Raw genomic sequence first — 22,278 nt, 5'->3', positions numbered from 1 at the left:
TCGCCTCGTGGGCGCGGCCGGGCGAGCTCCGCCCCTCGGCGCGGCGGGCGCGGCGCTGCCCCGCTCGGCCCGCTCGGCTGCGCTCGGCGGGACGCGGCACGGGCGGGCGGGCGGGCGGCCGGGCTGGTTCGGGCCGCGCCGCCCCGCGCATCCACAGCCGCGCTGAGACGAGGGGAGAGAGGGGGCGAGATGGCGTCGTGCGTGGGGAGCCGGACCCTGAGCAAGGACGACGTAAACTACCGCCTGCACTTCCGCATGATCAACGAGCAGCAGGTGGAGGACATCACGCTGGAGTTCTTCTACCGCCCGCACACCATCACCCTCCTCAGCTTCACCATCCTCAGCCTCATGGCCTTCGCCTTCACCAGGTGCGCGGCCGCCGCGGGGAGCCGCAGCCGCAGCCCCGCCCCTGGGTGCCGGCAGCCCCGGGGTTCCCGGGCAGGGAACGGGGAGGGTCGGTGCCCGGCCCGGGGCGAGCAGGGGCAGCGCGGCTCCGGCCGGGCCGTGCCTGCGGTGCGCTCCCCGGGCGGCTGCTGCACCGCCCCGCGCCCCCCGCTCGGCAGGCCCGTGCTGGAGAGCGGGCATCCTGCCCTCCTTTCCAGAGCGGGTATCATCCCCACTGCGTTTCCTGGGAACTTGGTAATCGTTCTGGGGATCTCTGCTAAAGTCTCTACTAAAATGGGTTTTTCAGGGAGTTGCCAGAAATGGGCTTTATTAGGCTATCGAGCAGCCCCGCGGTGACATCACTCCTGTAGATGGTTTCCCAAGCGTGCGGTGCGCGGCAGTGGCTGTTCTGTGGCACCGCTTCTGTACCCCACGCTGTCTGTGGCCAGTCTCGGCTTGGCTCAGGCCCTGGCACGGGTGGGCTCAGCACGGGTGGGCTTAGCAGGGCTCAGGCCCTGGCACGGGTGGGCTTAGCCGCATCCTTGGCGCACCACAGGGAGGGAGGGCTCTGTGGGCATCACCCCTGCGGTCATCCATGGCCATACTGCCAGGAACAGACAGGTTTTTCGGGAACCTTGCTTGAAAACAAGGGGTATAGCAGTGCAGTCTGAGGGGTATCCTGCATGTTTTTTGAAGTTGTGTATACTTTTTATTGCCTCCCACTGGATGTGAAGATGATTGTATAATCTTCCTGTAGACTAAGTTGTGTAGTATGTAGGCAGTGATTCCTGCGAGGTTTTGGCTCGGTAGTGCAGTGTGTTTTAGACTCGTTTAAACTTTTGTGGCACTATGTGTACACAGTCATGGATTTCAGTGGTCTTGTGGCTTAAACTCTGATTGTGGTGAACTCCCCCCTTGAAAGTGACCTTAAAACATTAATTTATGACAACTCTCCATTTGATGTAAGAAGATTATTTGTCACTAAGCCTGATACACAGTTCAGTGTGTAATCTTGTCTTATTCTAAGAATCCAAATGTTTAGTTTTCATCAGCTGTGAAATAATGGCCAAGCCTGGCTTGAGTTGAGACAGGGGCATAAGGAAAAGTAAAATAGTGTAACTGCAGATGGTCTGAGGTGTGCCTTTTCTTGTTTCAACATGTGGATGGCCCCAAGGGAGATACTTTTGGTGAGCACATCCCTTGTTCTACTTGGATCCCTTCTTAACTCCAAAATCAGAGACATATTTCTGTGCTCTGTTACAATGTTTAATTACAGACCTTTGGTACAAGTGCTCCTCGTCCCCTTGCCTGATCACTTTTCCCTTGAAGGGCTAATTTAGATCAAAGTTCTGACTCACTAGGAAATTTTCATCACACTGTCATTCTGGAGGATTAATGGATTAATGGATTGCTCACCTTTGGGGAAGGAATTTTGCCATTAATTCTTTCAAGCAGAGGGTGAGCTAAGAAGCAATTTCAGCGCTTTGGAGTCTTCTAGGCCCAAATAAAATTGCTTCACTTCTGGGATGTTTGTTTGCATTTTTCCAAGAGGATTACTGGTGTGTCTTTCCATTTGTTTTGCTGTCTTTCTAACTGACTTCTTCAGTTTCATTTTCTTCCCTCTGTCTGTTTCTGCCTCATTTCCTGTGTTTAAATACCAGTTGACTTCTCTTTAACTCTTCTCTGTTTCTCCTCTTCTCAAGTTGTAGAAGGTACTCTGATTTTTCTTTTTCCCCTCTCTTCCTTCTGCTATTTTCAACTATTGTAGGAGTTTCATAGATCTCCTGAGTGATACCAGAGTGCTGCCTCTGGGCCTCATTTGGGACACTATCCAAACCATATACACTCTTTAAGAGACTGGGGAACAGGAGATACTTTCCCACATGCTTTTACAGTCTGTGCTCCTTTCCATCCGCTTATTGCATTGAGTCTACACTGACTCATGCAATTGAGGTGATGTTTAAGTTCATTTTCCCACTTGCTGGGCACAAGGCCCTGTAGACTTCCCTGTAAAGTGTCACAAGTGATTCTTTGCTTCCCCTGTGCTGTCAGTTGTTCTCTAGCTCTCCTGGGCACTTTGTTGAGTGGGGGATTTTCTATGATAGATTCATGCTGATGTTGTGAAGTAAAATTTATTTTTTCAGGAACTTCACCGTAGACAGAGGAAATTCTGTGTTCCTTAAATTCTTGTCTCTTCTGTAATTGCTTTGTGTTAGAATTATGTGGAGAGTTCTGAGGAGCTTAGAAAATGCTTTTCCCTTGTGTGTAGCAAGCCATCCATAACATGAAGTCCTCCTTAGGATCACTGAGAGCGGTTGCTACTGTCTTTGAGCTGACAGATAAGGGTGAAACTGAACTTCAGATAGCAGGAATCTTCAGGTATGGTGATGGTAATAATAATAATAATCCAAAAGAAATGTGGTTTTTTATTTTTCTATGTTAAAGTGGGGAATAGAGGGTATTCTGTTCTTTTAAAGCACATCCTTCTAGTGCTTCTGACAATGGCTGCAGCTTCCTTGGTTGTTTCCTGCTGAATGAGCCAGACAGAGGCTCCACTACTTCCATCCTGTGCCTTGGGGCAGAGGTGGGGAGTGGCTCTAGCTTTTGCTGTCCTCTTCCACCCTAGATAGAGATGTGTGCCCTCTCTGAGCCCAGAGGCAGCCTGCAGGAGTGAGTCCTGGGGGGGATATTTTGTGGGACCCAACAACAGGACTGAGGAGGGTGACAGACTAGTGGCTTCTGGGATGAAGCTGCCTGGGTTTGTGGAAGCAGGAGTAGGACCTGTAGGATGTGGGGCTTTTGTCTTCCATGTCCCTTGATTAATAGGCTTGATTAAACTGGATTATTTAGTTGTATTTAGGTTTGGCTGAGTTTATGGAAGATGTTTTTCCTCTTTCTTCCACATTCCAAATTTAGTGTCCTAGCTATTTTTTCCTCAATTGAGTTCCCCCCTCCAGCTTTTATTTTGTGATATAATAACTCACTCGTTGACATTTTTGTATCTACTGCTCTGGAGAAGAACAGAAGAGGGATAAAGATTATGCAGTTTTTATGCACTTTGTTTTTTTAAATTTCTTCTCTAAAAAGCCACGATAAATGCCCTTGTAAAGTGGGTTAAAATTGAGAGAATTTTCATCTGTCCTCCCATGTAAGCATTAGAAACCTTGCTTCTGCTGCATGAATCCTTGTATTTCAAAATCAGAGTCAACAATTCTTGGGCTATGTAAGGAGATGATTTAGCACATTTTCCCAATTGCAGCTTGTTATGATTGCATCTTTCCCTTTGGCATTCCCCAGAATAGTTCTTCCAGGTAAACACTATAATTCTTATACCAGCTAGTGTGCAGAAGCAAGTTTCTTGCTCACACCAGTTCTTACCTGCTTCTGGCAAGAAGGTTGGGTGTCTATCCCTTGTGAAATGTATCTGTAAGCCAAAGTAAAATGCCTTGCCACTCACTTGGAATGAGTTGCAGTTTATCACTGCATACATCTTTGTTGATTTTGGGGGGAATTGGTGCCAACATGACTAGGAGAGCTTTTCTGAAGCTGAGTAGTACTCAGAATCCTGATATGCAAAGTGAGGACCTTTATTCTCACCTGGTGCAGCAGTTAAGTGATGTGATCACAATGTCTTTCACTTCTTTGTTGGCCGTGATGAATCAATGTGATGCAACTGTAGTTATTTGTTCTATCTAAAAAAAACACCAGTTCATCCTCTTGGTGGCAGCCATGACAGAATGTTCCAGTGTGCTATTTACACGTGCTAAAAGAGTGATATGGTTTAGCTGTCTGAGGCATAGAACTGGAGGCTCTGGCTAGCAAGTGCACTGGATGGCATAAGGTCTTGGGATTGCCAAGGGAGCCTGAGTTAAGCTCTGGGACCTGGAGTTTATAGCTGGTATAAAGTGTCAGCCTGTGCAGCATGGCTGATGGAAAATGACTGGTAAAGCTGAACTCAGCTGGTTTAAAAAAATGCTGTGGGGAGTCCCTAAGGCCTGCAGAGAAACCATTTGTGTTTAATGCACTTTTTCCTTCCATACATTTAAACTAACACAGTGCTTAAATGCCTCACAGTGATGAAAGCCTGCTGTGAAGCTGTTAAAGTTCAATTTTGAGGAAAAGAAAAATAATTTGGCTAAGTGAGAAATATTTTCTAACTGCAGCAAGTATCTAATGTGGAGAGCATTTATGCTGTCATGGATTCTTTACTGACCCATCCAGAAATGTGACAGATGCTCTTCCAGGAAGAGCTTTATTACCTCCAAAGTTTGCTAGGAATTATTTTGTTATTGTGCTGTGAATAAATAAACAAATATACTGAAATGAATAAACTGATCCTAAGTGCATGCTAACTACCCAGATAGTAAAACTTTGACTTTAGTTGCAGTGGGTATTATGAAATATTCACTGTTTATACTATGATAGACTGAAGTTTGTTGTTTTGTATTACTGAAGTATCCCAGAAGCTGTCTGCTGGTTAGAAAAGTTAGGTGATGATTATTTTGTTAATCTTCTACCTGCCCAAAAAGAAAGAGTCCCTCAAGTTTGCCTCAGCATTCCAAACTGAATTCTTAGGTCTGTCTTCTGGCTGTAATGTAACAGTAGCACAACTAATGCATGATGCTATATTCAGAGCTTTGGCTTAATAGATCTTAAAGCAAATTGATATTTTTCCTTGGATCCTTTAAGCTGTGCTGTGTCTCTGTTACAGAGTCTAAGCTGTACATTCATTATTTCTAAAGATTGATTGTAATCATTATTTCTGCCCTCATCTGAGGCATTTGATGTTGAGCATAGGCAAAGGGAAGTGAAGGGTATTGCAAGTAGCACCAAAACAGCAGAAGGAAACCTAGGAATTGCATCCAAGCTTCCAGAGGTTTTAGTTTATGTGTAAAAGTAAAAATTGCTGTGTAAAAGTAATTGAATGATCTTTCTGTAAGTATTAAAGCAGAAAGATTTTTTTCACCTTATGTAAAATTGGTCATTGCTTCTACACTTCTACACTCACTCCTAACAATTCTAATAGCTTGCGTGTGTTTACTAAATAATTAACCCTCTTGTAAGAAAGAGACACCCAGAAGTGTAGTGTGAAAATCGTCCAGTGCAATTACTGTTTTAACTTGTTACATAATGGGCATGCATATTTCTTATATTTAATTTCTATGTATTCTTTATTTGAATAATATATCTTGAGAGCCTTTTGACTTCATCCTTATAATGTACTTTAATACTGTGTTGTCTGTCTCTTTAGGGATGATTCTGTACCAGAGGATAATATTTGGAGGGGTATCCTCTCTGTGATTTTCTTCTTTCTAATCATCAGTGTTCTAGCTTTTCCTAATGGTGAGTAAGGTTTATACAGCTTGTACTTCATGATTTTTAAATGTGGGTTTCTCTTTATTGCCACGATATTTACTTCAACTTTTATTTAAATACCAATTTTCAGTGTATTTTTCTTTAGTCATTTGAATTCTTTTATGTTAAGGAACAGTCTAAAAATGGGTTGTAGTCATACTGAGCAGAGATAAGTGTTATTTATAGCTTGTTATTTATAGTCTGTATTTAACAAGGAAGTCAAGTTCTCAAAATCAGTGTCCTATTTGCAGGTGTGCAGTTCCAGCTCAGATTGTAAGTAATGATGCTAACAGACCCTTAAATAATGTTTAGGAGGACTTTGCCTCAGTGTGTTTCAACAGAAGTGTAATTCTAAAAGTTCTCAGACACAGCACCTTACCAGAAGATGGTAATAGAAATTATTTAAGTTGCATTTACAATGTAAAACCACAGTTGCTCAGTAGAAATTAAAGCTGGACAAAAGTTTTGGTAGTTGTGTGAGGAGCAGAAAGTATAAAAATGTAAGAATGTTTCTGTGTCACTTAATTCTGTGGAAGAAATGCTTATACCTGGTTTGTCTGTTTTGGTTTTTTTTCATTTTTGCTTATTCCTGTCAGCAAAATTGTGATTCTTGGGTTAAGTCTAAACTGTCTCACAGTTGGCAATGTTCAGGAAAAAACAGTGATCATGTGCAGGGCAGCTTTGTACTGCAGAGTTGGGATGTGTTTTCCCCAGATGTTAAAAATTCTATATGCATGCTTTTCACAAAGTGCTGCCCAAAAAACTGAATGCCAGAGAAAAAGGAGCTTGATGCATACAGTGGTGAAAGAGTGGTCTGCAGTTTGTGCTGAAAATATTTGTTGAGCCACTTCTTACTACCTAAATGTATGATTCATCTTTAGACATTTTCCAGTTTCACCTGATTTACCTTCTCTGCTGTTCACATTAGCCGAGAGGTTTAATAAATCAGTTTCATCCCTGGCTCTAAAGTAAATAATTTGACACCAGTAAAGAGCATGGGTGTCTTCCTTCTCGTCTGATGCTCAGTTTGGAAATTTCAGGAGGCCTGTTTGGTAACATTTCTTGTTGGTCTGAAGGCTAACCACCATGTGTCTTTGTTAACACAGACGAATTTGTATGGGATATCTTAACTGGGAGCAAGCTGCAGTCTGGAAACCAGGTCAGGACATCCTCAGGTGACACCTGAGATGTGGTGTCTGCTGAACAAACAGCATGCTACTGTTCTGGACATGACTCCATAAAAACAGTGAAAAATTGTCTTCATGTTACCAACTGGCAGTCTCCTTTTTCCACTCTGAAATCTGCTGGAATTTTTTTTAACAGCATAGAGCTCCAGCTTTCAGGTGTATTACATAGTTTGATGAAGAACTGATCCATGCTCATTCCAAGTAGTCATATGCAATGACTCAAAAATAAATTTTGTGGTTTTTGTTGACTGTCTCCCAATAAGCTTTTTGTTTGCTGTCTATAGGACCCTTTACACGTCCTCACCCTGCTCTATGGAGGATGGTTTTTGGTAAGTTTGTGTGTTGTGTTTTGCATTGATTTTGCAGGACCTGCCTTTTCAACTTTCTGATAAATGGAATTGTCACGAAACATAATTGTGTGTCAAACTTGTGTGAATGTTACTTTCCTCCTGCTCCTGAGCAGTTGCTTATAATCTATTCTTAGTTATGTCTGGGAATATCATTGTAATTACTCTGTGTTGGGATGGTGTAAATGAAATCACAAAAAAGGGATCATTCATTCTGATACAGTTTTAATCCTGTTTTGTGCTTCCCAATCTCCTTCCCCCACACCTTTCCTACTGTCAGCTCTTCCAACCTCAGCTACTGCATATACTGTCTGATTTTTAAACACAGTTGAGTAGTTGGTTTCTTTTCATTATTGGCAAAATATGCTGTTACTTTGTTTGCTAAATTGTAGCATTGCATAGGTTAACATTTATTAATATTCTTGACATGTATGTATTCATATTCTTAACTTATTTCATTAAAAGTACTTGTAAAAATCAGTTGCATTTACAGTTCCAAAAATAATTGTTAGCCGCAAAACTCACAAGTGAAATCTTGCTCCTTAAACATCTGAATTACACAGCAAAATCATGAGGAATTTTATTTTCAAATAATTCATGGTTCACAGAGCATATGCTAGACTGCACATTTGCTTATTTTTTAGGCAGACTGAATGTTCCTCTCTCCTGCCACCTTATATCTAAAAATAAGTAGGTTCCCAAAGTAGCTGATTACTCATCTGTTGACATTGAGAGGATACTGCTGATTAGACAGTACTCATTAAACAAACTTGCTTCTTGGAAAGTTTGGGAAACACTACTCCTACTGCAAACACTAGCTCCTACTGCTCACTTCAAGTTTCACCACATGAAGAGTGAAAGGTCATTCTCAATGTTGGTACTGTCAGAGCTTGGCCCCTGTACTTTTGGGAAAAGGCTGCATGCAAAATCAGGAGCAGCATTTTTCCCTGTGTAATTCTCCTTCTTCTGGTGTGGTTCATTCAGCTGTGTTTCAGTTCTCAGACCCCTTCAGTAGAGGAAGGGCAGGACTGGTGCATCCTCAACATTTCCAGATGCACCCTGGCCTGCAGGCTGTGCTTCATTTAGCAGGGTGACATCTGTTGCCCTTGTGTTTTTGGGAGGGACTGCACAGGACCATATAGATACTTCCTGTGCATGTGTGTGTCTCTGAACAAAAGAGACTTTCTGGTGCACACTGAGGGCTATCAGCATATGAGTCCTGGTTATAGTTTAAAAGGCCTTTTTAGAATTGCTGCAGTTTATTTTGAATGGCAGATCCAAAGTTTATTTACATTAATCTTTCTGCCTTCCATGACATTGCTGCACAATACATTTGAGGCTCTGGAAAAAGTGTTTGTATGCCTCCTCCAAATGTGATTTTGGATATCTGGGAGCTTGTGAATAATGTAAAGATATGGTCCTAACAAAAACTTCTGCCCTAGAGCTACACCTAGGACTCAGTTTCTAATAAGTTTTTCTTTTTTTTAAAATAGTCCTTATTCAGACTGGAGGAGAGAAATGGTACTCCTAAATGCAATCATGTTTCATAATTTATAGTGGTGTGAAAAGAAATAATAATCATATTTATCTTTAAAAGGTTCAAGCAGCAAATTTTCCAGCTCACAAAAGTAACTCAGACATGCATTAGTTTATAATTACTCTTTATTAGCAGCGCAGCTCAAAATTGCCAAGTGGCATTATTAAATTGATCTTTATGTTAAAATCTGTGTAAAGGCTTAGGAACTTACATTAGTGAGACCAAGAATACTTAAAGCAAAGGACAGAACTAATGCAATCCTGGATCCTAATGTATTTCTTACTAAGGAGCTTCCTGATCACAGCCTTGTACTACACATGTCTAAATCGATTAGACTGATTTTGTTTATGCAGTTGAGCATGTGTTGTATCACTTGTCACAGGATGGTGTATGAAGGGCTGAGTGCTCAGACATTGCTATCTGACTGGGGTCTCTTCAGCTTTTCTGTGTGTAGCTGCTACATATAGAAATTCATTTGTAGAACAACTGTTTGAAAGCAGCTTTTTGAACTCTGTGTTTCAAGCAGTTTTGTGAGTGAGCATGATTTTAAAACTGAGTCTTTTTGCAGGTCTCAGTGTGCTCTATTTTCTGTTCCTGGTGTTCGTGCTCTTCCTCAACTTTGAGCAGGTAAAAGCAGTCATGTACTGGCTGGACCCTAATCTTCGATATGCCACAAGGGAAGCAGATATTATGGTATGTATCCATGGCACTTTATTGTACATACTTTAGGGATGTTTTACATGAGTGGGAATGGATAAATCTGAATTTGTTGCCATGAACAGTGCAAGTTTGTGCCTATACTTGACAGTCAACAAGTCCTTTGTGTCAACAATTTATTTACATTGAAATCAGCTGATGTGAAAAAGAGTCTTCTCAGTATATTTTTTTTGGTAATGTAGATGTTTGGATGAGTGTGCAATTTGGAATAAGATATATGTTTGCAGTGGGGTAGCTTTGGGTGCTTTTTAGTAATAGATATGAGGATGGATACTGAAAATAGACTTAGCAAGGTAGTATCTAAATGAAGCCTGTACGGTATGTGTTCCAGATCAGGGTTTTTGATGCCACAGTGCTGCACTCAAAGAGCTTTGGTCTTATCTTGTTGCTCTGAGCTTAGTACATTACTGTTGTGCTATGGAGCTTGTGGAGTACGTGTTTGTATGGCAACTGCAGGACTCTGCTCCCTTCCAGTCAGTCAGCAACTGAGCACTGATGCTGTTACCATTGGGAAATTATTTCCATAGACCATAATCTGGAGTGGCATAGAAAGCCAGGCTTGTTCTTCTGCTCACTGAGCAGCTTGCAAAGAGTTTTCCATACGGAGAACATTTTCCTTTAGGTGGGGACATGAACACAGGGAGCTGAGCTTGTAAAAGGAGGCCTGGGAGAAGGGTGTGAGTTATGCAGGGAGGCAAGCAGAACACAGTGCGAACAGTTGGGCACCAAGCAGAAGAGGAGGCTGCGTGGGGAGGCAAGAATCACCGATCTTGCCCTCCTCACTATCACATCAAACTACTCCTCACCATCTGACCAACATTCTCCCTTGACCTTGTGTTTGTGCATCTGTCCACCAATGTCATCTGTTGACTGCTAGGTGCTTCTATAGGGCTCATGCCTCATGAGTAGGGAAACTGAATGGCTGTCTTTCACACGTGACAATTTACTGCTTATGCAGACCAAGGCACAGCACCTCATCAGCAGTGGCTGCAAACTCGTGCTCTGTAGCACATGGGGGAATGGAAATCTTTACAGGGCAGTAAGCTCATGTTGGCTGATTGATAGTGAGGGCTGCATGCAGGCTCCTTGCCTGGAAAACTGCATGCTTCAGGTACTGCACCTCAGCCTGTCAGCAGAACATGCTGTGCAGCTCTGGGCTGTGACTTTGGGTTCTGTAAGGAACCTCCTGTGCTGCTGGAGAGGGGAGGGCAGCCTGCCCTTAGGATAGGGGGAGGGCACATGGGTAAATGGAGCCCCAGCACCAGTGTCATTGGTGTTGCTGAGCAACAAAAGGGTGCTGAGACAAGGAGTCTGTTGGTTTGTCAGATTCACCTGGCTCTCCTGTCATTTAAATTAGAAATAGATTCTAGCTAGGGGAGGACTAGTATTACTACTAGCACAGAACCACAGTATAGCAGATTCCCTGACTGTAGCAGTCAGTGGAAACTTGCCCTGGTCTGCTTTGCAATCCAGATATTGTCATTTGAAGTTGGAGTAAATTTTTAAAATGCAGCTGTAATGAAGGCTGCAGCTTGGTCACTTGCACAGGACTAGCAAAGTTGCTTGGGTATAAAAAAAAGTTCAACACGTTTCACTGTATGACTGGAAGAACTGCAGCTGGAAAAATGAGATAGAGAGGAAAAAGCCCCAGTAAAAATAAAAGAAAAAAGCAAGAGCCATGGAAAAAAATCTTACTTTTGAACTAGCCTCATTGTACACTCATCATAGGTAGCAAGGAGCAAGCACTCATCATGGTGTAGCAAGGAGCCTGAACCTTCTGTGGTGTATTCCTTGCTTCTCATGCTGGCAGAGGAGCCAGTTTCAGTTCTCTTGATGCACTAAAGGTGCAGGTTTACCATCCTTAGAACAGGCCGTGCACCTTTCTCTGGCCAGCAGCACAGGCATGCGCAAGAACGCACCAGCAGTAAGGGTGACTCACAGTAACTGCACAGCTCCTATCATTCCACAGTGGGACTTAGCTGCCTGCTGATAGACAGATTTATATGAAATTGTGCATTCTTCTCTTTGTGGTGGCCAGGATTTAAATCTTTCTCTGCTATCTCGTCTTCAACTTGATTAGTGTTCATTTGTGCAGGATTAGGAATAGTTCTGGACTGAAAGAGAATTCTTTATTTAACAGCACTGAGCAGTGCTGCCTTGTCACCTGCAGGTGGCAATATGTATTTTAGGAGGATTGAAGAGCAGAGATTTTTTAAAATGTGTGTTTCCTATAAGAATAGTTCAATTTGTGCCTAGTGATGAGACAGAAGCCCACAATTGCAGCCTCCTGATGGCATACATTTTTTTCTTTCTGGGCAGTGATTTCTAGCACTGGCTGTACAACATGTTTTGAGAACCTGGTTCCTTTGTCATTGGTGACTAGAATATTAATTGGTATTCTTAAGGAATCTGCTGCTCATCTGTGAAAAAACATTTGCAAGTTCCCTTTGATCTTCCCATACATTTTTTTTCAATCCAAGCCTGTGGCTGAATGTCCTCAATATGAATGGGTTCTAGGAAATTGCTTTCATGAGGAAAACAAGACACAAAAGATACTCAAGTAAACGTTGACATGAGTAACATTACATCAGAAACTGAGGAGGATTAGCCACTAATGAGCCACATCTGAATACCAGGCAACATGAATGTGGAGAAAGGTGCTTATTTCAAATCATGATTCCAAAGAAAGGCAAATAAATATTTTCTGGAGTATTTGTTTGCTGGTTTTATTGTTATGGATTTTATTGTTTTTGTTGTTTCTCTGTCACTTAGAAAACACATGCTTCTTCAGGCACCAGGGTCCATTCTATTTCCCTTTAAATTAGAGCTGTACTGTGATGGCAGTACTGAGTCTTAATACTGGAAGTTTTCTGCCACAGTTTAGAAGGATAAGAAAATGAAATAATGCTGATTTTAATACCTTGTAATTCCAGGCTTAATACACTGGATGGAAAGATTTCTTCTTTCTGAAGTTGTGTGTTGTTGGAGTAATTTTGTTCTGGGTTTTTTTCTTTTCATAACAGGAGTATGCAGTGAACTGTCATGTTATCACCTGGGAGAGAATCCTCAGCCACTTTGACATATTTGCTTTTGGACATTTCTGGGGCTGGGCTATGAAGGCTTTGCTGATCCGCAGCTACGGGCTCTGCTGGACTATCAGCATCACCTGGGAGCTCACTGAGGTAGGCCACTTCCATCTTAATTATCAGCAAAGGCAAGAGATGTGCATTGTTCTTGGGGGAAGAGTGAATGTTACTAGAAGGATGGCTCTCTACTTCTCAGTAGAAGTTTACAGTTTAAGTCTTATAAGGCAGATGTTGAGTAATTTATGCAGCTGAATGAGCAAACAGCAAGCTGGGGTTTTGTAAGTGATTTTTTACTGCTTGAATAGAAAAGAAGTCTCGGTCAGCTTATTTGTGCCACTCATAATTTATTTTCTGCTGTTATGGGGATCATGCTACTTTTTCTACTTCACATATTTCCTGATTCAGAGCAACTGTTCTCCTTTTTCACCTTGCAATATCTGTGATCTACTCTCTTGGTCCCTCACATGTAACAATATCACACATTGTGTATAGTGATACATAATGTACAAGTGAAATGGAGTTGAGGGATCTTCTTGATGTAAACACCTGAACTTAGTCTTTAAAATCAGTTTTCTTTAAAGCTTGCTGTCTTGAGAATGCTTGGCTTATCTGACAAAGCATTTGTAATTTAGAAGCATAGATAAGGATTTATTCGTCTAAAATTAAATTTTGGGTTTGAAAATCCTGGTGCTGTGAGTTCCTCTTCAGAATGTGTTTTTGTTCTGTGGCATTGAAGGATACTGTGTTTTCTAAGTGATTTTGAAATTGATCAAGATTGGGATTTCACAAGTACCCATTCACAGAAAACACCTCAGCTAGTTATTGTACTAATTTTTTCCTTCTGGAAAATAATGTATTTGGATTTGTTTCACTCATACTCTTACTGTTCATCATACAACTCTTGTCTTCAATTTGATAAAGCATCAGGTGTCTAATATTCCCCTTGTTGGAAGGCAGATTATTGGAACAGATAATGTGTTGGACAAGGTTCAAAACACAGATATGTTATCACCACTCAAATGGATTTTTGATAAATCAGATAATTCAGGAGAGTAATTAGAAACCTCCAGAAGTTATCAGGGCAGTTACTTAGGGATTTAACTGAGTATTTCCTATTAGCATTCATGGATTGCAGCCAGCTCCTTGTTCTGAAATGGGAAGCTTGGCTCATGCTCCATACTTTTGGATTAAAGTTGAGGAACAGGCAGACCTTGGTCTCTCATTGTGAGAAAGCTGCTAGAGAACCTTAGAGGCTGTCAGGCTAACACCTGTGCTCTGGGTCTTGCTGCCTCATTATCTGTTATTTCTGGTGTCTTTGCCTGGATGTTACTGACATTTGTAGGCTATTGCCCCTCTCAGGCTAAATTAATCAAAAATACGAAAGGGAAACTTTACCAGGACAATGAACAACACTGTATCACTTGGTTCCTGAAGAGAAAGTCAAGTTTTCTTTTTTGTAAAGGTTGAAATCCACATAGCTTGGTCAAAGAAAAACAACTGCATTTGATACATTTTTGCAAGAGTTTTCACAGGAATTGTCATTGCCAGTATTAGTCACTGTAATGTACTGTAAGTGAGTCAGAATTCATTCCTGTTGTGTACAGAAAACATCCTTGTTCCTTTTCTCAAATCTGATTGTTTTCAGTACTTTATGCTTACATCTCTGAAGAATAGATACTTTATTACAAAATCATACCAATAATCTTCCACAGCCACACTGTACGTACATTAACTGACAAGAATTGCACTGTGTTTGTGGAGGCAAATTCTTTAGTTTGCTATGTATTTTGTTAATTATCTCCTTGAGTATTGCAGAGGGACTGCTTAACACATGGCTGTCTTGATTTCCTGTCCATAGGTAACTTCTCCAGTCTTTTTTTTTTAATTGCAGAGATTTTTCTCATAGAATAAGAAAGTAAATTTATTTTTCTTAAAGGAGAGAGAGGCAGTGAACCTGTTTCTAGCTCTTGGTAAAATATATTTATATCTTGCCTTAACTCTGGCCAGTTGTTCCCCTCACTGCATCAGTGGAGTGGAATGTCCTCTTAACTTCTTGAGCCATTCTGTATTAAATATAGCAGTAAAACTTGCTGAAATGCTGTTGAACTCTTAATATTTTTACGGTCACTAAATTTCCTGAAAATAGAGTTGAAATAAAGAAGTCCTATGTCCTGAACACCGCCATGCTTTAGTACTGGCAGCTTTTACAAATGCATCCATTTTATTTGCTGCATCTTGTTGCTGGTTTAGCAAACATACTAGTTAAAACTATTTAGCAAAAATGAAACAAAGATTCTCTTAATTTTATATTTTAAAGCACAAACCACCGTATTTCCTCCAGGAAATGCAGTTGTTGTGCTTGTTTCATACATTTCTGTTAATGTATTGTGTATCATCTTTGAGAAGCCAAGGGCTGCATGATATCCTTATATACAGCATAGCCTCCACAGGAAACAGTGAGAAGGAAACCTCTGATGCCTTGTGTGATTCTGTTCAAGGCCTTCTGAAGTTCATGGAAGGATGTCCATCAAATTTCAGTGGCTGTGGCTCATGCCCTTTTGAAGTATGCTGTGTACTGAAAAGCTGATTTTTGAATGTATACTTTAAAAGTGAATTTATATTAAGTTTGTGCTGTTCCTCACCCAGAGTCTTTTTGCTGTATTCTATAGCTCTTCTTCATGCACCTTCTGCCTAATTTTGCTGAATGCTGGTGGGATCAAGTCATTTTGGACATCCTGCTTTGTAACGGGGGTGGCATCTGGTTGGGCATGGTAGTTTGTCGTTTCTTGGAGATGAGGACCTATCACTGGGCAAGCTTCAAGTAGGTCTAAATTAAAGCTTGATAAGCATTGTTTTGCATGTAAAAAAATAGCATGGAATCTTCCTGTGCTAACAGTGCTGTAATTTTATTTTAAATGTTGAATATCAGTGTCATAGTAATGTTCCTGTATGTATATATTTGTAAATGTGACTCTGTATATGATTTTCCTTTGCAATTTCAAGTTACAAGCACTGATGCCAATGGACAATACAAAGCAGTAAATTTCAGTTTATTTTGTATGCATAAAACTTTGAGGAAGTCAGGGAGCAAAACAAATTGTGATTGTTTTCTCATCCTATATTTTTAAAGTAGATTTGGGCTCACCTTGGTGAGCCATTAGTGTGGCAGTCTGTCAGCACTAGTAATTGCAGTGAGGCATGGGGCTGATGGTACCTGTGCTGTGAATTGCTTTACCTCATTGCTGACCTTCTAAAATAAATGGAGTAATTGTAAAATAAAGAGGCATTTGCTGTGTAAAAGGGCAACAGCTTATGGCCTAGTATGTCAGTTCCTAGCTGTCCAGTTTAGGTTTCTTCCATAGCTTTTTGCCCCTCTCCTGCCTTCTTCCCTGCTAGCTGGTAGCAAGCATGGATATCTGCACATTACCAATGGTAAGCATGAAACAGGGTCAAGTGCAGCAAATTGCCTTGAGAGAGGGAAAAGGAACTCAGATCTTGACTTCCAAATTTGTACCTTGTGTGAATTTCTGTACTGCTTTATTTTTTACCCACAGATTTGTTAATTACTCTAAGAACCATCCAGCCTTTAGTCTGAATTCAGTTCTTCTGCATTTCCATTAGAGTTGATGGTCCTTCTGTCTTTAGAGGGGCTCACTGAAAGTTTAAACAGCAGACTATCTATGGCACAGCTAGTCTTTACTGTCTTTGTGTAATAATCTTTCCTCATGTTCTTTTAAATGCATGAGTAGATTTTTCTGACCTTTAACATGAAGATGCTGCTTCATGAGAATGAGAAGCTTTTGCTTGTGCCCTTTTAGTTTTTCTTTTTTTTTTCATTTAATAAATACAGATCTTAAAGTTTATAAGGTTCTCCCTAATCTAAGCTCTCTCTAGCCTAGAAGAACACAAATATTGGAATTATCAAATCTGAGAATTTTTTGGATATTTTTTTTTTTTTGTCTAGAAGGGCCAGAGAAATAACAGGGTGAAAAATGGCTTCTAGTCCTGCTAGTTTTCCTTCAGAAGAGGAAGCTCTGAGTTTTTCTTAGATTCTGTGTCCTTTGGATGCTGTTGCTCATCTGAATTAATATTATCAAAAGCAAGAATCAGTAACACATCAGATGAACGTGCATTAAAATTCCCTTTTGAAATGGAATTTAAGGGCTTTTTAGCTTTTAACAGTGTTATCACTCCTCTCCAGGAGTTCCACATGCATCTGCTATCAGAACAGCAGGGCTTGTGTGTGCTGGAGGTGTACTATTATCAAACTGTGGAGCCAGTCCCTAATACAAATAATGAATAATGAATCTGAGAGATTCTTGAAGGATTGATGTCAGTGAGCTCTAGAACAAGGAGTGTTTCGGATAAGAGCAGTGGCAACATAAACTAGGAAGAAATAGGCTCTAGATTTTCCAAGGAAGTTGCAGAATTGCTGTCCTTGTTTCTTTGTGAAGAGAATGATAAATGTGTTTTGTAGTTAGTTACTGAGTTATTGACTGAGGATAGAGAAGGGCAGACTTTCCTAGCAAAATACACACCTTGACTGAAATGCTTAATAGATTATTTTTCTGAATTCCCCCCTTGCCTGGTACATAGTTGTGTCTGAGAAGATCTCTGCTGACCAAACAAATGTGATTGTTCCTCAGAAACATCAGTAACAGAGATGTTGCTTTTTTGGTTTTTTTTCCTTCTGGCATATTCCTTGTATTTACTCCATGCATTATTTTTCCCAGGGACATTCACACAACCACAGGGAAGATCAAAAGAGCTGTGTTACAGTTCACCCCAGCCAGCTGGACCTACGTCCGCTGGTTTGACCCAAAGTCTTCATTTCAGAGAGTGGCTGGAGTCTACCTTTTCATGATTATTTGGCAGGTAAGAAATCAATTCTGTGAAATCAGAGCTGCCATCAGCTCAGTTACTTGCTGCCTATGTTGGACTAAAAAATATTATGATGGACTGTGTGTCTGTTACTGAAGTACACACTTAAATGAAGTGATGATGAGGAATTGGACAGGGCACTTTCATGGGAGTTATGTGGTGGTACAAGAGTGTAATTACAGAATCTGTGGAAAAAATCAAATGTTACAGATTGCTGTATTGGCTTTTTGGAATTGACACAGATTTAAAAACTGCTAGTCAGTAGAGTTTGGTGGTGGATTTTTAATTTATTTTTATTTTATTGTGTTGATCTGACAGGAGATTAAGTTTGGTTTTTGTGGGGGGTGTGTGTTTGTTTGTTTTGCTTTGCTTTTCTTGGATTTTTTTCATTTCCCATTGACTGTTGAACGGATCAGTGATACTCAGAATACTGTCACTGATCCAGCAGGACTCTATAGTGTGTCACAAATGCTTTAAAATCTTAAAACTAAAACTTCTGTGATTTTTAAAATAAAAAAGTCTTAATTTAGTGTTTTAAAGAAAAACCATAAATATTTGATATAGTTGTTTGAGGGGTTTTTTTAATGTATGATCTCTTCTGCTTTTCTCCCAAAATTGCCTTGGTTATTTGTACTTGATTTAGGATATGCAAGCTATCAGAAGATCTCTACAGGGTGAATTAATGTCTGGTCCCTTCAATAGTTTTGGGAAAGAGAGCAAATACTGTGATAGAGGTTTCTAGGGGAGAATTTTTTGTTTTACTAGTATATTACTTTGCTTGTCCTAGCAAAAGACACAGCTGGAATTCCTTATGTTTTAGTTTCCATATTAATCTTTGCACATTTTCTGTACTAATTCATTAGGAATTATGTAAGTTGAACATTATTAACTAGCTTTTTTTTTGATCTAGCTAACTGAGTTGAACACATTCTTTTTGAAACATATCTTTGTGTTCCAAGCAAGCCACCCTTTAAGCTGGGGGAGAATTCTCTTCATAGGAATCATTACAGCACCCACTGTAAGGTAATTTTTTTGCTTCAGTGTTTTTTTCAGTTTAAAGTAATTTAAGTTCTAGGCATTCAAGAACTACATATAGTTTGTGAATAAGTATGGCACATTTCACAAATGTATGCTTTTGCCACCGTAAAATGCAAAACAATAATCTCTTGTCAATAAAATGTATTTCCTCACAAATAAACTAATGAGGTAAAATGTACATAACAACCGTTGCCATAGGGATGCAGAGCCAGTCTGTTCCTTCTCCTGTTTGTGTAGCATCTCCCTGTTTTGTGAGGTAGCTGCATATGTTATCCTTGAGGACTGCATGTGAAAGTATTCAAGTTAATGAGTCAGGTGCTCCCAAAAGTGTAGATGAGGAAAACCAGAGCTGTTGATTTTTCTAACAGCTCCTGATTGTGATTGAGGAGTAGCTTATTGTGAGAACAGAGCAATATTTATGCAGCATTGACAGCTGTATAGGAACATGAATCTGTTTTTGGTCATGTGTGCTGTTTTACCTTGTTAGCAAAGTTCCTTAATTTTCTTTTTTTCCCCATTCCATGGTTGGAGGTAGACAGAATGCACACAGATCTGAATTTAGAAGCAGAGAATTCCCTGTTCATGTCCAAAGTGATGTTACATTGGACAGTTAAATGGCAGCCATGAATTGGTTTATTCCTCAAATAGTCTCTTAAGTTATGTGCAGTGATTTCACACTATTAATTAAATCACCCAAAATACCCTGTGAGCTCTTGTATAGGTGAATTTGTATGGTTTTTTCTTCCTTTGTAGCACTTGCACTCCTGTAAAAGTCTTTATTCTTTAGCAGTCCTCATATTGTTGGAGTAATAACACTTGTCTTCTCCATCTGTCAGTAGAAATCAGAACCTGAGAACAGAAACTTTGATTCCACTTCTTTGGAATTCCCCTCTCAAAACTCCTAAATTTCTGGAGCATAAAGAGCAGAGCAGAATGGCCTCCATACTGTTTTCAGAATAGTGAAAAATTTTACTGTTCTTGAGAGGAAAACATGCTAGTGGTTAGACCATTCAAACATAATATGGAATAGCCATATTCTTTAAAGATTCAAGCCCACATTTCTCAAGAAAATGTGGTTGTTAATAAATAAAAGATGAACTGTGGAAAAAAAGGAGGAATTCTCTAGTTCTTTTGAAACTGTTGCAGTTTTTCTATAAGAATTGGAGACTCTGTAGAGGCAGGAGACAAATGTTGCTAGCCTACTAGTTTGGGTACTTTCTCAGTCCTTCCTCTCAGGATTGTTTTCTGTGTTGTCTCAAGCTATTTGATATATATGATAATCTCTCCTATTAGAATTGAAGCCATGTGGTAGACATCCAGAATGATTGCATGTGAATTTAACCATCAGCACTTCATTTTCACTATAGATACATCTGTAACATAATTTTTTTTTCTAAATGTAAATATTCTGAGGACTTTCAATTTCACTGAAGAATTTTCTTTCTTCCCTTCTCAGGCAATACTATGCTTACCTCACAGACACACAGTGCAAGAGGGTGGGAACTCAGTGCTGGGTGTTTGGGTAAGTGTTCTTGCTGCATTCCTAGGAAGCACTTGGACAAGTGTCAAGGATGGGTCCAGCACAGGAACAGGCAGTTCCCATGAAGCCTTGTCTTGTTTTGGTTTTGCAAGTTCAGAGGAAAGGGAGATTCTGAATTTGGAGGAAGAACATGGGAAGTAATGGAGTAAGGACAACAGAAGGAATAACTAGGAGCTGGTGGATAAAGCTAGGCTCTTTCAAAGTACCATTGGCCTTTCTGCCCATATTCTTGGTCAGGTGAGAAGGAAAAAGCTCTTACCTCTACAGCTTGATGGCTGTGAGGGTGAAGTTTCCCTGGCTGCCAAGGTGGGCATTGCTGCTGTTAGCAGCATCACAGCAGAGGACAGTGAAACAAGCCATGGTTATCCACTGTTTCTGTGAGTGTACTATGAGCCATGGTGACCTTGACTGCAATCTCTTTTTCTCTTAGAGAATACCTTTAAATGAAGAGTTTGCACGGTTGCTTCTGAAAAATTGTTAAGGACTACAGAACCCATCATCCTTGGTCCAAAGCTCTCACTGAACACATTAATGTAACATGTGTCAAAAAATAGATACCCAAATATGTCTGCAGGATTGCTTCTATTGTCTACTCCAATAGAACATTCACCCACAGTCTGATCTAATAGTGGGAAGTGGTATGGAATAAGTATTCTCCTTCCTACTGCTTACTTCTGTAATCTGCTAGAAACAACAGAGCATCACTAGGAATTCCTGTTGATTGCAGAAAAAGATGAAATCTTCTAGTAATGTAACTATCTAGAATATAATTTCTGAAGCAATTAAAAGAAGTATATGGAACATTCATTTCTGTGGTAACCAAGACACGTCGAAAGGCACAAATGGGATTTTAAGCAGCCTAACTATGGATATAATTAAAATTAGTGCCTTTCATTAGTACAAAACTGTTTCCTTTCAACTTGACATAACTATTGCATCACTCTTGTTAGATATAAAGTGATGTAAAGCATGAACAAGGTCAGTGCAACAGTCTTGCTGAAATTGCACTATTTTCATTAAGATGAAGCCTTTCAAAAAGGAAAATCTGTTAGAATGTTACAAGACCATTTTGCTTGAAAGAAAACTTACCATATTTATTTTTATGGAGTGCTCTCATTCCCCTTTAGTAGGACACTAACACCCTTCACTGTTAGCATCCTTCTTTCTCTTTTCATCAGCTATAATAGCTTTCCTATTGTAAAATGTGCTTAACCCAAGTATTCTTGACAGGAATAACAGAATGTATAAGTTCAGGGCAAACAGCTATATTTTTGGAGTCCTTATTAAAAATAGCCTATTGTTTTGTTTATGCCTTTGAGTGTATCATAACCCTGTGCTTGTTTCCTGACAGTGGTCTTTCTTTTCCCACTCTGGTTTCATGATTTCTTACTCTGCAGCTAGATCAGTAAGAATAATATAAAACCAAGAAGGAAAAATAGTTACTAAAGAGAATAATACTGCTCTCAATTTTTTGTTAATATGCATCTCATTGATTTGTGTATTGGTCAGTTGGGTGTTACTGCCACATTTTTAAGTTTTGGCCCCATTTATCATGCTGGAAGTCACATTGAATAGTACAAGGAAAGCTGTGATTTATTACTTATACCAGGACCATCTCTGCAATGACAGTGATTTAGTCAAGCACACATTTTCCTTCCTCTTTTGTGGGGGAAACTGGGTCTTCCCTGAAAGGCAGTAGTGCCATTTTTTTGTGAACTGGTTATTGAGAGTGCTGGTAGGGAATGTGTCCTGCAGTGTCAAGCTTGGGAAAGTAGAACACTTGATGTGATGTTAAGTGTGTCTGCACATGGGTGAGGAGGAGTTTTCATGCATTGCTCAGATGTACAACCTTAAAGCCTCTACTGAGCAAGCTAACTATTACACTTTAAATTTAATAGTGTTTTTCATTATTTGCTTCAGATTGAGATGAGTCAATTTCCTGCACTTTTAATGCAGGTTTTTAGTGTCACTTTTCTACACTTGTATTGTTAAACCTACCTAATTTTCTCTTCAGGACCTATACAAACTAGATTTATTTTCATGGCAAACAATAGAAACTTTGGATTCATAAACAAGTAGTGGAAAAGCCTTCATAGCGTTGAACCTGAAAAGATGTAAACACCTGGTAGCAGAGAGAGAGAGATTGAGATACTTGTTTTGATCCTTTTAATGTCAGAGAGGAAAGTAAAAACTGCATTTTTTCCTC

General features: G+C 40.1%; 1 protein-coding gene across 2 annotated transcripts in view; it reads left to right on the top strand.

Moving 5' to 3' along the window:
- Positions 1–64: 64 nt before the first annotated feature.
- PTDSS1 (phosphatidylserine synthase 1) overlaps positions 65–22,278 on the top strand; it is a 29,490-nt gene continuing 7,276 nt past the window's right edge. For both annotated transcript variants that reach the window (XM_036406935.2, XM_036406934.2), the window contains exons 1-9: positions 65–368; positions 5,636–5,727; positions 7,211–7,255; positions 9,379–9,503; positions 12,551–12,709; positions 15,283–15,434; positions 17,347–17,488; positions 18,405–18,517; positions 19,989–20,054. In XM_036406935.2, the coding sequence (XP_036262828.1) occupies positions 190–368; positions 5,636–5,727; positions 7,211–7,255; positions 9,379–9,503; positions 12,551–12,709; positions 15,283–15,434; positions 17,347–17,488; positions 18,405–18,517; positions 19,989–20,054 (1,073 nt within the window). In that variant the 5' untranslated portion in view covers positions 65–189. The remainder of the gene's footprint in view (positions 369–5,635; positions 5,728–7,210; positions 7,256–9,378; positions 9,504–12,550; positions 12,710–15,282; positions 15,435–17,346; positions 17,489–18,404; positions 18,518–19,988; positions 20,055–22,278) is intronic.

Source organism: Molothrus ater, chromosome 1 (assembly GCF_012460135.2).
Source record: "Molothrus ater isolate BHLD 08-10-18 breed brown headed cowbird chromosome 1, BPBGC_Mater_1.1, whole genome shotgun sequence".
NCBI lineage: Eukaryota > Metazoa > Chordata > Aves > Passeriformes > Icteridae > Molothrus > Molothrus ater.
The sequence above is the reverse complement of the archived record's forward strand: the minus strand, read 5'-3'. Positions and strand labels throughout refer to the sequence as shown.